This window comes from Engraulis encrasicolus, chromosome 24 (assembly GCF_034702125.1).
Source record: "Engraulis encrasicolus isolate BLACKSEA-1 chromosome 24, IST_EnEncr_1.0, whole genome shotgun sequence".
NCBI classification, from domain to species: domain Eukaryota; kingdom Metazoa; phylum Chordata; class Actinopteri; order Clupeiformes; family Engraulidae; genus Engraulis; species Engraulis encrasicolus.
The window spans coordinates 20913528-20930223 of NC_085880.1; the positions used below are offsets into that span (position 1 = coordinate 20913528).

The 16696-nt window shown below is 44.8% G+C and overlaps 1 protein-coding gene across 1 annotated transcript in view; it reads right to left on the reverse strand.

Annotated features, from left to right (window-relative positions):
• Positions 1–16259, reverse strand: part of ablim1a (actin binding LIM protein 1a) — a 66994-nt gene extending 50735 nt beyond the window's left edge. The window contains exon 1 of the mRNA XM_063190870.1: positions 16186–16259. Coding sequence (XP_063046940.1) covers positions 16186–16198 — 13 coding nt within the window. The 5' untranslated portion in view covers positions 16199–16259. The remainder of the gene's footprint in view (positions 1–16185) is intronic.
• Positions 16260–16696: the final 437 nt, after the last annotated feature.

Here is a 16696-nt window from a genome sequence, read left to right on the forward strand (position 1 = left end):
AAAAGGTCAGACTTCAACGACGGAAATAAAATTCTAATTTTACATTTATGGATGACAAATTGATCATATACTTGTGAGTGTGAATCTCAACTACAATTGTAATAAACAAGTACAATTATTGTAACAAAAAAATAACAATTATTGTGATAAACTATCGTAATAAACAGTAATTATGATCATTATGATCATTATGATCCTTACGATAATGAAGCCATACTAATTCTTTAAAGTTACCTCATCACCTTAATGGGTCAATTGAATGAGTATTTAGCAGATTGGTTCCCAAACTCGTGGAAGTACTGCAGGGAGGTTGTAGAGAGAAGGGACTTTGCATGAAGGCGGGAACGCCACAGGTTAACAGTTAACATAATTAGGCTATATGAATTGGTTAGTAACAGTATTGACCTCTATGATAATAGAATGTAGCCTATTAACTTTTCCAAATGAAATTCTAACTGTTTTAGCTCCTTAGCGCAGAGCCTATGTTATAACCTTACTGTCACCAAAATTGTAATGGCTATGTCTTAATCTGTTACTCAAGGCTCTCGGTTCTGTCAAAGCAATGTTGTTATGATGTAATTGAGTATTTTCAGCAAATAGTGAATAGGCCCACCGGCGACCCCATCTGCGGTAAGAGGCTACTGGACAAAAAGACTTGCTATTTGTGATATGGGGGGAAAGGGCAGTAAACAAATAAGGGGATAGGGTTGCAAATAAATACTCTGTGCTCTCACTCACACTCCCTGTGGATTATAAACCACTAGCCTAGAAATCTAGACGCCCATAGTGGCCGCAAAATGAATTTGCTCCCGGCACAGCTTTGCTGTAGGGTTTTTTGGTGCGGCCAGGCTATAAACCACACCTGTAAAATCTGGTTTGTGAAGCAAGCTCACAAATCTAATATGATATATGATTTTTTTTGTGAATAATCACACTCTCTCATCGCCCACAACAAATTTCTCTCTTGGAGAAATTAAAGGCTCATCTTATCATAGTTTATCTTCACTGCATTAAGCTTAACTGGCCATCCATAGCAGTTAGTTAGCATGCTAACATTCAGCCATTGTTGCTGTAAGCAGAGGTGAGGTAATACTGTCTGAAATGGCTGAGAGTCAGATACTAACAAAACTTAAACATGACTTTTTTCATATCAACCAAAGTCTACAAAACTTAACAAAGGCACTAATGACAGTATTAATATTGCATGTAAAAATGATGCATGTAATATGCAGGTCAAATCTTGTCTGATTATCATCGACTTTCAAATCTCTTTTCAAGACCTGGTGTGAACATTTGCATAATGATTAACGATTCCCAATGGTTGCCTGCCTCGGATTCCTACTGGGCGAGGCCAGAAAAGACTATGCCGAAGCTGAAATCATGTCACTGCCTTGAACACGCCTCTACACATGGCCATCAAAGCTGCTCAAAGTTGATTGGTTCCCGACAAAGTGGGTGGAGTTCCCAATTTCTCCACGGCTCAGAAATGATATGCATATTGCAGATGGCCCGACTAGTAGCAACGCCAAAGGTGTTGCCACACTAGGAGGGTGTGGCCTGGCTAGGTCACATCTGGTACAGTGACATTGGCCTGTACTCTTCAGGCCAAAGATTCTAACTAGTTTGTGTTCAGTTACGTTGGGTCTGTGAGATCTCTGTTGGAGTAGCTATGCTATGGGCAGGATTATAGTACTAATTTTGGGCCGTAACTATGGGATGAAAAGACTGACGACTGAAGGAAGCATGTGTTCTCTTGTCAGAGTTTGTGGATGTAGGTTAGTTAAGTCATGTGCATACTATAGTGACTGACAGTGCCTTCATGTTAAAGCCATACTGCACCATTTCCACAAATGAGCTCATTTTGCATTTTACATGCAAACTCTTCCTTTGAGCTTAATAATTGAGTTTTACCTTTCTCAAAGGAGATCACTTCCAGAAAGTTTTGCGGTATCTCACTTCAACACGAGTATCCAGCAATTCCATCAAACGAAATCTAGGAAGAATGTACTACACATGCATTAATGTTCAGAACAATGTGGCCTTACAAAGTAAAAACTGTGTTTTCAGTGTATCATGGCACATATGCTGTCCAGAACGAAATGCTTGTAACATACATTGGCTTATTAGCAAAGATTAAAATACCAATGTGCCTCATTCAACTCCTTCAATTGCTCATTCATTCATTCATTCATTCATTCTTTCATTAATTCATTCATTCATTCATTCATTCTTTCAATCATTCAGTCAACCAGTCTTTCATTCATTCACACGGTCATGCAAAAAAAGGAGAGCCATTCCAATCCCAGGTGGCTATAAGTGTAGCGTAACACTCTAATCTTAGCATCTCTCCATCCCTGTGAGGAATCCCTGCAATCCAATTAGATGCATCACGGTGCAATAGCCACTTGGCCAACACACCCAGATCTATTTCAACACATATAATCACTGGAGTTGACCAGTGGCCTTTCACACCTGTACTAACGTGTCTTCTTCCATGATGTTTCATTGTCAAACCAGAATCCAACAATTGAGGATTGCCAATCCCAACTATTTCCATTGCTTGAGAAAACTGGGCTGGTATTCATCAAGGTCAACAGACCCAATATCCATACGTACATGTCAAAAGTAATAGCAAATGTAAAAAAGACGTGCTACAGTTACCTGCCAACACAGGTTCAACGTCACTGAGGAACTGGTCAACAGTTACTGTAGGCTACAGTGTCTTACGATCAGCTGTTTCTGTACATGGTTGGATCAAATCTGAGGTAGGTTTTTAGCCAACTGCCATACGTACAGTGGAATGAATGGTGTAACTATATAATGTACTGGTGCTGTACTTACACTGTGAATGTTCATCTACTTTTACTTTTAACACCTCCGCCTAAATTGCATGCAAACAGACCAAAACCGCAACCGTTTCTAACTAACTAACAGACAGAGAGGGTGGATCCTTCGAACGATCCACATACTGTCTTGGATATAACTAAAACCTGAACCTGACATTATTCAAATATTCAAAACCATGCAGCTCTTATTCCTTTCTGTCAAGAATGGGCAGTGTATCCAACTTATTATCCACGGTTCCAAGGGTGGCGCCATTGCTACAAAGCGGATTCCAAAAAAGTTGGGACACTTTGTATTTTGTGAATAAAATCAAAATGCTGGCATTTTCAAAACATCTAATATGTTAATAATGTAGAGCATTATGTACAGACAACATATCAGTTGTTAAAGTCGAGCAGAATTATTGTTTTGAGGTAATTATGTGATCATTTAAAATTTGACCCATGCAACAAATCTCAAAAAAGTTGGGACAGAGCCAAAACATGTTGTAATAGTTGGATAATTCTAAAAATAACACAAGGAAGAATATTTTAAAAGGAACTATATTGACTGCCAACATTAATGCACAACTAAAATACCATCACAGAAAGGCTGTGGCACTCAGCAGCGAAGATTTTGAGGGACTAATTACTTATCTATTACACAGAAAGATTGAATTATCAAAATTGCAGGCATATAAGGCCTATTTCCGTAATATAGAGTTCTGTGTAATCATTGCATGAGTTATGAGATCATGACATACTCGTGGTCAATAAGCAAACTATGACACTCCAACAATGACAGCTCTCGAAAAAATTACCATAAACACAACACTTGATTAATGCACATGATGCACACATTAAACAGTGTTGCATGCGGAAAAGCTCATTCTATGAACCTAGGAGACATGTGGAACTGTCCTCTGATTACAGGATGGAAAATATTTAATCCTTTTTGAAAATTATGGAGTCATGCACCCTCCAGGTTATATAGAAAATGAATACTTCAGCTTGATTTAGTGGTCAGTCTGAAAGACAGAATATACGATGGTAAGGGGGTGCAGAGGTGACTTGGTTAGGGTCTTCTTACTCATGTAGAGCATTAAAATGAATGTTGAATGATACATACAGACTTTAAACAGCACACATAGCTACCAAGGCATTATATTTTGGAGCACCGCCTTTAGATATTGTCCCCTAATGGTGGCAAATTTAAATCTGTACTATGTTCCAATAGTGTGGTTCCATCATAAGAGTAAACAGGTCACAAAATTGTTTTCTTGCAGTCAGGATATGCCCATATTAAGCATAACAGAAAGGTAAACAAGTTGAAGAACACACCTATCAGTTGAGCTGCTGAAATCATGTCTTGCACATCAAAATATCTAATTTTTGAATAAAATTATGCCATCAGTCAAAGTATTTAACTGTTCAGTCTCATCCCTTGTGTTGTGTTTAGTCTTATCTAATATAAAATGCATTTTATTGGCCCTGTCCCAACTTTTTTGGGATTTGTTGCAAGGGTGAAATTTTAAATGATCACATAATTACCTCAAAACAATAATTCTGCTTCACTTTAACAACTGATTTGTTGTCTGTACATACTGTTCTACCTTGTTAACATATTGAATGTTTTGAAAATGCCAGCGTTTTGATTTTATTCACAAAATACAAAGTGTCCCAACTTTTTTGGAATCCGCTTTGTATTTGCGCAAGCGTTGCTACAGTAGTGCTAAATCATTTAGAAGGGCTATGGGTAGCCAGAACTAGCAGACCGGATATGCTGTGGGAGCACGAGAAACGTTAAAATGGGCGAAGTTAGTGGATGGGGTAATAAGGTGGCTAGTGTACACGTGTTTCACCTCTGTAGCATCTATTTAATCACCTGGTCAGTCACTAACGGCACCACACAAGCCAGAGCACATGTGAAGGGGTCGGCCCATTGGTCCGACAACCCGTAAGTCAGACAATAAGCCATACAGGAGCATCACGCAGCAACTGGAGTAGGCTAGGCTACACATGGGCACGTCTTTCCAGACAAATATATGCCTTTACTGACGGTTAGGGTTAGGAATTGTTTAGTGTTGGCATAGTTTTAACATGTCTGGTCGGACGAATGGGCTGTCGGACTAATGGACTGTCGGACCAATGGGACATAACCCATGTGAAATGGTCTACAAGGCATGGTTATACAATGAACACCTTGCAGTAGTTACTACTCTACTAATGTATGAGGATGTATGAGCATGTATGAGTCATACATTAATGAGTTACCCACTAATCTTTCTATAAACACCCTTGCTGAGATCTTATGGTGAGTTGTGAATGGCGATGCTAAAAATCAGCAGAGTATACTATCCTGGCCGGCACAGGGGAGTCCAGGTCATCTGTTGGCCCCAGGGTACTGTTTCTAAGGTAAAAGGTACAGCAGGCAGGCAGGGAAGTTGACAGCGGAGGACAAAGCGGTCAGTTTTACTGGGCCCAGAGAAAGAGGGGCCCCAGAATTGGGTTCTCAATACATTGTATGCATTGGGCGGAGGGCTCTTTCATACGCCTTTGTCCTGGGCCTGGCCAAAACTGTCAGTGGCCCTGTATAGGACAACACGTCTTCACATTTTAAATACATGGTCACAGTTGCCATGCTAACATAGGCACAGTAGCACAGTGTTGCTAGGATTAGCTGCAGCATCTCCCTATAGGCCTATGGAAAGTAAAAGATGTCTGTTCTCGAGTTCTCGAGAAATTTCCATTCTGTTATATCAGAGTACTGAAACAGTGATTCTATTTTCAAGTACAGTGCACAAGCCATAACAGTACAGTACATGCCATGTCCCGTTCTGGCTTGTGGACTGGGTGTGAAGTAAACTGGTCTGTTAGGCTGATTACATGGAAGGGAACAGATAGCATGGTGTGCAGCAGGTGAGGAGTAAGATTACGTAAGATTACAAATGCTCTCTCTGGACTGTTACTCAACCAGGAAGTGCCTCACACATCTGACATAATAACAGCAGAGGTGTAAGAAGTAAAAGTAGAAGCAGATTCACAATGTAGTACAACACCAGTGCATGTACATTACATAATTATTGTACCATGGGGCAACCATGGCTCAATAGTTAGAGTGCTGGCCTTCCAGTCAGAGGATTGCAGGTTCGAATCCCACCCCTACCAGCACCCATGGCTGAAGGGCCCTTGAGCAACCTAACCCCACATTGCTCTAGGGTCTGTAACCAACACCCTGTACCCAAGATACCTGTAAGTTGCTTCGGATAAATAAATAAAAAAGTGTCAGCTAAATGTAATGTAATGTAATATAGGCTACCAGTTATTCCACCGTATAACGAGTGCCTACTGAGACCCTTATTTTAGACCCAGTTTGTTGAGAGTTCTCTTTATATAGCCACCCAGAGGCGAAAGAATGTGAAGTTGTCTCTGCAGTGTTCTAACTTGTAATAATCTACGTTATTATGTACCACATAAAGCTGTGTGTTCATGAAATTATTGCACAAGTAAAGAAAGTCTACAGTTACTGTGCAAGCAGACTGTAACTATAGTAGCTATAAAAGAGGAAAAGATAGAATACAAACTGAGGGTGGTCAACTATTCCTGCTCTTCACACCCTGCACACCAGGGGCGGGGAACCTATGTCTCAGGGGCCGTTTATGGCCCTTGACGCTGCTTTCACACCAACGGCGCGGACATCCACAATATGTCCACAGAACGTGTCCGTTATCTGTCCGAAACTGTTAGAATACATGACAACAAATCATGCCTTGCACACAGGAGCGCGGTTTAAGCACACCGCATGTCCGTCCCGCCCGCGTTGCTCCTTGAAAATAGAACTCGAGTCTATTTTCCTGTGCGGACGTCCGCGTACAATGTGCGGGTTCCATTGAAAATGAATGGCTGCTGCCCGCGGATAGAACGTGGACGTTGTCTATGCAGTGTGAAAGGCAGCCCTCGAACCTCTCGGACTCGCACTGCTCACGAAGACGTTAAGGAAACGTGCCGTCCCTGTGTGCATGTACCGTGAGGCCATATGCAACCAGCTTCCCATCAAGCTAATATTTTTAATCATTTAGACTGCCCTATGGTAAAATGGATAGGTGGTTCCCAGGCGAGTTCTCAGTGATTTAAGGCTCTTTTCCACTGCCGGTTTTCTGGTAGGCCTACAGCAAGACTCGGACGCTACTTTTTGCTTTTTCATTGAGCTGTGTCGTGCCCAATTGAAGAGTAAAACGTGGCGGCCGAGTCTCACTGTGTCGAGCTGGAGGCTTACCAGAAAACCATCAGTGGAAAAGCGTCCTATACAGTAGTCTGCCTCTATTGACAGGCTTGTGCCTAATCACATGGCATACATGCATTCATCAGGGAATGGGACAGGGAGTGTCCACACCATGTATTTCCAGATTTGTGTTGTAATCCTGATGTACAGTAGAGGATATTAGTCCTAGCTTTACTGGCTTAAAGATGTATTGAATGTCCCTCCAGAAAGTTTGCAATTACATATGAGTGAATCCATGTTGTCATCACTTGCAGTAGCATGCTTATTTTAATGCCATTTACTTAGGATTTTAGCGTGTTGACTCGTCGTTGCTGCTACTATCAGCTCTGCACACACACACACACACACACATATTAATACACACATACACCCACACACGCTCACAGATACAAATAGATGCACATTACTGTATCATTGGGATGCACACATGCACGCACACACACACATTTTTACAGCATGTTTCGGATAAGAATGTATAGGTTAAAAAAGCAACGTCTGTCCAGATCACACGGAACATCATTGGATGCGGGCTTCCCCTGTCCTTCATCACATACATAGCCGTTCTATATAGCAGGTCTGTGAAAAGTGTTATAAATGTTTCTTCATATAATACAGCATACTATCTATAGCACTAACTTGATAGTGCCACACGCAGTCAAAGGACTTTTGGGCGTTTCAAGTGCCTGACACGGACAGAGGGTTGTTAGCATTTTGGGGTCAAAGCTATGGACATTAGCATTACCTGCAAAATCTTTTTTTCATGGGGCCCAGAAGGTCCAGCAGCCTGCCTGCTTGCCGAACATATTATAGCCTGATCGCAGTATTGCCAGATGTGTCTGATAAAATCCTGCACAAAAGGTTCTCAAAAACCGCCAAAATGCGCTAAATTCCGCCCAATTTCAACAAATTGCATTGATTTATTTCTATGGGCACAAAACGCCAAATGAACAATTTTTCCCATTTTTACCCGGAGACGGCCATCCCAAGTAGCCCTATTGGGCAGGTAACCGCCCAATCTGGCAACACAGCCTGATAGCTTTCACTGACAGGGAAGACCTGTCAGAGCATCCAGGCCTGTGTGTCATCGTGACATGACAGGAGCGGATGTGCAGTATGACCTGGCTCGACACTGACAGCCTGATGACAACCCCTCTGTACTGACATGCACTGAAGCAGGGAAGGCCATGGGCATGGACAAAGGGGTCAGCTGTACCGGGCCCAGGGAAGGGTGGGGGAAAGGGGGTGCAGATTTGGGTTGTCATTACATTGCGTATATTGAGTGAGGGGGCTCTTCAGATGACTTTGTGCCAGGCCCGATCAAAGCTGTCAGCGGGGGGTTGATACTGACAGCTGACAACCGCTCTGTATTGACATGCACTTAAGGCGGAGTGACAACATCTGAATACAAAGACCTGAAAAGTGCCATGGCCATCAGCTCGAGGAAATAATGGAGAAAGCGCATGCATAATTGCCTGCGAATGTTGGGAATGGGAAAGCCCATTCAAAGTGAGTTCAAGCTCTTGCAACATCCTAGAGGACAGCCGCATAATAATGTGTGTGAATGCACCCCTCCGAGAGTGAGACCAGCACTAGGAGTGTTAAATATGGCACTTTAAGTGTTAAAATTAACGATGCAAAATGTTGGCAGCACAGACAGATGATTGAGGACACAGACCTGCAGACCTGTAGAGATTGCATTACCAAGTCATCAAATTATGAAGTAATGCTCACCCCTCCACAACAAACAATAATGCACACACACACACACACACCATCCAACCCTTTACCACAGAGTGAATAGCCAAGGTGTGGAAGTCAATCAAAACCTCCACCTTCAGAGAATGCACACACACACACACACACACCATCCTACCCTTTCTTTACCACAGAGTGAGAAGCCAAGGTGTGGAAGTCCACCATACCTTTCTCCACCGCGGTTGACATTATGTCGACGAGACTGTCGCTCATGTAGTAATCGCCGGGGTTGAGCAGCGGCATCTGCGCCATCACAGACTCCTTGGGGATGAGATAGAGGACCTCGATGCCGTCCTCGATAAGGGACGTGCGCTTGACGGAGCTGCGGCGCCGAAAGCGAGAGACCCGATGAGGCACATCCTGGCTGCGGCCGGAGCCACACAGCTTGCCCAGGCTGTTCAGCCCTGGCATGGACGGCATGGCTCAAAGATACCCCTTGTCTCCCTCTCTCACTCTCACTCACTCCAGAGGCAATTCTGGAGTCAGTTGTCGCCCCAAATAACGCCCAGTACGATTGCTGAAGCGGCTGCTTGCTGACTTTCTCTACTTCTCAGACACACATACTGTACACACTCTCTCCATCACTATCTCTCTCTCTCACACACACACAAACTCACACACACACACACACACACACACACACACACACACACACACACACACACACACACACACACACACACACACACACAATCACCAGGCAGGCAGGTACGCTGCAACCCCTCCTGCAGTCGTCCCAATACTTCCACTATGCGCAAGTCCACTGGCTGAAGACCTCCTGCTGGGTGGGGTTCCAAGTGCAGTGGCGGTTCCGTAGTTCACAGACTGCTATGCACACAAAATGTTTCATAGCACCTGGAGGTGTTCTGTGTTCTCATTGCTAAAAATGACAAGACTGCTAGCAAAGCCATGATTTTTCTGTGATTCCTGGGCAAAAAAACCCAGACAACAACAATAACAACAACAACGACGACGACGATTAGAAAGCGGCATACAGGAAAGCCATGTTGAGCTGCCGCTTCATTCCACCAGTGGAGGAGAGTAGACTAAGTCTAACCCTGCAACCCATCCACTCTCACAACCACTGACCTCAAGGGTGCGAAGAGGCAGGGAGCAGATCACTATGCTCCTCCTCAGCGCCGCTCAGCCAACTCCTTACCGTGACCTTAAGAAGATTAAGGGTGATGTAATCACCCACAATCCCCAGGTTCAAAAAAAAAAAAAACAGAACAAAATGCAGTGTTAATTCAGCACATAAAGAGTCCTCTGTGGCCAAATACACTCTAATACACTACATTGACTCTATAATGCATTTTTACTGTGTGTTAGGGGCCAATTGGCAATGGCATAAGGCTGCCATATACAGTAGGCTGTGGGCCGTTTCAATGTAATTGGGGGCCCTCGGCTAAGAGGGATTTGATGCCCCCTTTTCCCCCTTCAAACTATTGAGAAAGTAACCTGATTTACATCATCTGGCTGCGTTCAGCAACTACACGCGTGGACGTTGCCTTCCCTCCCGCCAGAGGGCAAGAGTCAGGTAATTGGGAGAGGGCTCCCTCAAGAAAACTTCTGATAGCAGTATCACTGAACTTTTGCGTCGTTGAATTTAGGGAGGTGTTGCAAAACTCACAAAGTTGTCATTGCTGTCATCTGCAGGGCTTTTTCTGAACGGGGAAATAGGGGCACTCCACCCTCATACCTCCGCGGGTGCACCCTCATACTTCTTTTTTTTTTAATATATATAAATTACTTTTTTGAGCGCCCCTAGTAAATTCCCCTCCTTCACCCCCCGCAACCTGCCATGATGCTCCCTCAAAATTCCTAGAAAAAGCCCTGATCTGAATACAAGTAAGTAGCCAGTCATTACATGGGGGCCACCGTTCAGCTGAGGGCCCTAGGCGATTGCCTAGTTTGCCTGGTTGTTGTGACAGGTCTGCTGCCTCGCTGGACGCAGTCACGCAGGCATGGGCTGTTGTTACTTAATACTGACGGACAGACGCTGTGGTGTAAAGTGGAAAAGCATGCTTTCATTCAAAGAGAGAGAGAGAGAGAGAGGGAGAGTGATGAATGTGAATGTGTGTGTGTGTGTGTGCGAGCGTGCGTGCGTGCGTGCGTGCGTGCGTGCGTGCGTGCGTGCGTGCGCGCGTGCGCGCGCATGCATGCATGTGCGTGTGTGGAGTGGGTTTGGTGGGGGTGGAATTTGTTAGCAATGTGATTATTATCAGATTAAACTTCAGAAATGAAAAAAAGCGTATGTCACAAGGTGATAAATGTCTGAATCTTAGAAAGAAAAAAATATCTGGTGACAGCTTTGACCATTTAAAAAAACAGCCCTGGGGGAGGGAGGGAGGTGGGTTATGGGTAGTTTACCCATTAAAGAGGGTCGGACCTGGGGGAGGGAGGTTGCCTGGTTACCACCAGACCTAACCACAAGTGAGATTAGGTCTGGGGACCTGCCTACTGTAGGCCTAAATCCCGTAGGGGGCAGAATACTTGGCTATTATGACACACTGCCCTGCTCTCTGATTGGACAGAGACACTGTAAAGGTCAGAATGCTTGGCCATTATGACACACTCGTCCCGCTCTCTGATTGGACAGAGACAGGGACCATGATCTTGTCCGTTATGAGTCATCGTCGCCAGACTGTCGCCATCGTCGGCAGACGATTGTGTAGAACTAAAGGCAGTATGGGAGTTCCCAGGCTAGGAGGGAGGGGGATAGGGGGGTAGATATGGGTAGTTTACCCATTAAAGAGGGTCGGACCTGGGGGAGGAAGGGGGGATGTCTGGATAGGTTACCCACTGAAGAGGCCGAGGGCTGGGGGAGTGATAAGAGGATGGATGTGGATGGGTTAAGGGGGTGCGGTGTGTGCTCTGCCATTCTTAGTGGCTTTCCCCGTCTTCTGAGTGACTATAAATTATAGAGAGCACTTTCACATCAGCACAATGCTGCCCTTCCTCCTCCTCCCCTCCCCCCTCGTTGCTCGTCCTCTCCTCTCTGGACATATTTTGTGTGTGCTGTCCTCTCTCAGCCAATGGGGACACAAAGTGAGGCTGTTCCTTTTTCCCTAGGTAAATCCTAGGCAAGCACTCTATCACACACACACACACACGCACTCTCTCTCTCCCTCTCTCGCTCTCTCTTTCTCTGACATATAGACATACACCTACACACACACACACACGCAACCTTGACCATCCTGCCTACTCCCCACAGCATGTTTCTACTATTACTACTACTTCTACTACTACTACTACTACTACTACTACTACTATTAGAAATATAAACACATATCAGACAAGCCATCCTAACTGAGCATGAGAGAAAATGCGTCATAGGTGTGTACTGATTAAATATTTCATTGAAAATACAGTAAAATGAAAACCTTGATGGTAATACAACCTGAGGTCAAAACTCCATTGAGCACACTATGTTTACAGATCCTACAGTATCACACCACCACTGCTTCTGCTGGCCTCATCATTTCGTCCTTTGGAGTACGATTAACATTAATATACATTTTGAGGTCTTGTTATTATGTCACAAAGACCCTGAAGGATTTTCAACACATAGTTCTATGGGAGGGTGTAGAATGTCTGTGCGAAATATGATTTTTTTTTAGAAAGTGCGCTCAACTAACTCCCAACTGTTTTTTTACAAGGTATTCGGGTGCGAGCAAACAGCAAAGTCTGTCATGCTTTCACAGTAGATTGAAATGGCAAGAATTACACCCGAGAGTGCGGCTTTTGTCACTAAATATGTGTGAAATATTCTAGAAGGATTGGGGGAAAGAGTCCTTCCTTCCTTCCTCGTCCTGTTAAGATCTCCAGAGCATCAGAGCAGAGGGCATCTCAGGGCGTGGCTGGCTACACATCAGCCTCATTCTCTTTGTTTCTCCCGACCAAAATCCTTCGTCATGATGGCTAAGAATAGGCACTCAAAAGACACTCCGCTTACCCATCTTTTCCACCCTTCTCTTTTCTCTTCTTTAGCTTTCTCTCCCCATTGTATGAAATGAGACATTCAAAAAGAGTACAGTACAGACCCACCCTCCGTTCATCCATACGTCCCCTTTAAGCCCCACCACGGGTTGCCTTTAACAAGTGACTACAAAATCTGGGATCTATGTGGGAGCGCGGGGGCAGATAGGTGACACGGCAGCCGGTAGGACAGAAGGAGATTGGGGCTGGGGAGGATGGCAGACCGGGGGCTTATCTGCAGCGCATTTCCCTTTCCCACTCCCACAGACAACTACCCAGCCACCAACAAGCCCTAACCCGCAACTCCCTATCCCACCGCGTCCCCTCCATCTCCCCCATCCCTCATCCTGTCACCACCTTCAACACTACTGCTGCTGCTGCCGCTGCTGCATGCCGCTTCTTATGCCTTGGTGCCAGCAATGCATCCTGCACGCCGCTGCCCCCGAAACAAATCTAGTCGCTGCACAAGGACAAACATACAGATGCACGGAGGGAAACCAACATGCAGCCAACCCCTAAAACCTATCAGCAACCCAAAAGAGAGAGAGAGAGAGCGGCACCAGCATCCACAAATAACAATAATATGAAAATATGAAAATAATATGAAAAGAAGTTCGATTCAGTATAGAAACATCACATCTCACAGAGACAGTCTGAAAGTACTCTCTCTCTCAATCTCACACACACACACACACACAGACACACACACACACACACACACACACACACACACACACACACACACACACGAGCAGCAGAGCATCTTCGGTCTGTCTGTGCGCTTAATTGCATGCGGCTATAAACGGCCGCCCTGGCTCGGCTCTCCTTACCGTCCAGTCCGAAGCAGGAGGTGATCTTCTGGGCGTAGTTACAGATGCCTTGGTACGGAGGCTGCTCCTCCTGCTGCTGATGATGCTGCTGATGCAGTGCACTCTGTTCCCCCATCTCTACCCACACTAGCACTCAGCACCGTGCAGCACAGCACAGCACAGCACAGCATAACACTGCACACACATACACACACTGGGGCGCTTGCGCATGCACACAGAGAAAAGATATGCACGCACATACACACATGCGCGTGTCTGCACCGCACACAGGCTCTCACGGGTGCTCTCCACCCATCTCCAAGAAGAGAGGAAGATGTCCCGCCACTGCCACTGAGGACTCTCTATCTCTCTTTCTGTCTATCTTTCTCTTCTCTCTCTCTCTCTCTCTCTCTCTCTCTCTCTCTCTCTCTCTCTCTCTCTCTCTCTCTCTCTCTCTCAGACATCAATAATGCACACAACATGCAACCACCCAGCAAACTCACAGAAGCTTACACGAAGGTGCACACACACACACACACACACACACACACACACACACACACACACACACACACACACACACACACACACACACACACACACACACACACTGTAGAACACACACAGACACACAGACACGCACAAGGAGGTGTTTGGTGGAAAAGCCTCGCCCATATAAACACATTACACACACCCTCATCGCTAGCACACATTCAGAAAAATCTGCTGAGCTGGCCAACAATGGCCCGTGGCCTGGCCATGGTGGGATGGAGCAGCTGGCAGAATAGCTCAGGCTACTGCCACGACACTGGCGCAGCACAACAGAAGCTGGTAGAGGAGAACAGGTGTAGTAGTAGTAGATTGTTAACCCCTTAGCGCAAGTTATAACAGGTTCTTTTCATACACTGTGCAACTCAATGGTACTTTCATTGTTAAACACCTAGCCACTTGGCATTTCTGGAATGCCTGTCGGCGCACGCAGGCCAGTTGTTGGTAAACTGAGAAATCAGATTTTTTTTAGCCAATCAGAGCGACAGTGCCCCATCCCAAAACACTTGCACTGTGATGGGAGGTTTGCCATCCTTTAGAGTCTGACCTCCATCAGTGCAGTACTAGCCCAACTTGCCAGGCAAAAATATTTTCTGCCGTTAGGCGAGTTCTCTCTAAGTAAGTGTGTCATGCAATGTGTGATTTTGAGCAGTTCATCCAAGCGTTGTAATGCACTGTTACTGTATATTATACCACAACTTGTGTGAAGAGGCAGCAAAAATGGCCATCTGTGTCAGCAATGTTTTGACAGACCCTTGGTGCACATCCAGCAATCCAACACCGAGAGAGGGATGCTGAGGGCTTAAATGTAGATTAAAGTACTAGGCTACCTTTTGTTTAGGAAACTTTTCCCCATATACCTTGGCTGTTAATGTAGCAAAATGGTTAGGGCATGTGGACTAGCCTATAAATGAAACCACATCGTCTCTGGTATCTTAGGTTTACACAAAACTAACTGGCGCGGAAGGAAGGCAGAAAACACTCTTTCTGGTTCCGTTGCATACCACATTTTGATCTAAAACGGTCAAAGTGAGGTGTGCCTGTACCTATTAGTGCCAGCTCTTTTAAAGACCAGGAATCCAGGAAGGGAGATATCATCAGCAGATAGAGATCAATGGTTTACCAAAGCTACCCAAACAAAGACACAAAACAGACACAAATAGGACTATGGTTCTTTCTAGACTTCCTTAGATCCAACGCCTGTGGATGTGTGTGCATCCGAATGCTACTTTGAAGTAACCACCCTAACCCCAGTTCATTTTTCCCAAACAAAACTGCATCCTCTTCAACATTAAAAGAAACTGAGGTCTGTGATGGTGCGCTTGGCTCTGGGCATAGTTGGCTACTAGCGCCATCTACTGGTCATTTGGTTGTACTGTTCATCTCCATCCCCAACTGCAGCTGCAAGTTCTAGAGTTTGGAGGCAAGGCAGGCTGGAGTAGCACTACTCTACTAAGGATCTGTATTTCTTTTCGCAGTCTTCAACTTTGTCAGTTTAATCCAAATAATAGACTATAATCCAGTCTTGATTCAGCCTAGATATCAGATCATTAGATCATCCTAGATTTATTTCAGGTTCCAAACATCTGGTGGAGACTGGTCGTGACCAAAAGGATGCTCGAGGCTGATGTCCCGCAGTTAAACCTGAATGGAGTTCAATCAGGCTAATCTACCACAAATATAGAGTAATAGGCCTATGTGTGCTGTGCTCATGTGCAGATGTGTTCAGTCGTTGGATAGTAGTCTACCGCTCTTTGTCCTAGCCAAGAATAGGCTACATTAGTACAGAGATGCGGACCCTGGGATGATGAGTCATTCAAACCACTGAAGGAAAACCTTTTAAAATAAAATTATTGGACTGACAATGCGACAACAGTTGACTAGTTGAACTGCATGACACGAAGTACTGACTATTCACATCGGCTGCTAAATAACCGGCATTTTGCACCATGAATGCTGCATTTGCTTTCCCTGGGTATCCCCTTACCTCTTGTTGCCATAACCGGCAGACGTGCACCAGACGTCCACGATAGGGCGGGAGAACAGTCTTAATCCAAAATGTCTGTTCCTTCGCAAGTTAAAATGATGACACAATTCTTCTGACATATAAAGACTGCAAAGGTAGTCCATCGTGGTGTCAGTCTTTCGCCATGAGGTCCACGGATAAGCAGAGTCACTCACTATAAGACAACGCTTGGGCGTGTCCGGCACCGGCAAGATAACTCGAGTAGCAGGTGATTAAATTGCATGTCATGCTCACTCACTGTAGCTACCAGTCATTAGATGTGCATATTGTATCCATTCCGTATTGTCAGCCTATCGCTTATAAATCCAATATACAAAATAGTAATTATGGCATCGTCATCGTCGATTTGACGAATGACCTTCTTTACGCAGAGATTATACAGTTAACATTTTTCAAAAGCTGACAATCAGCAGGTCAGCGTTATTTGACACACACACACACACACACACACACACACACACACACACACACA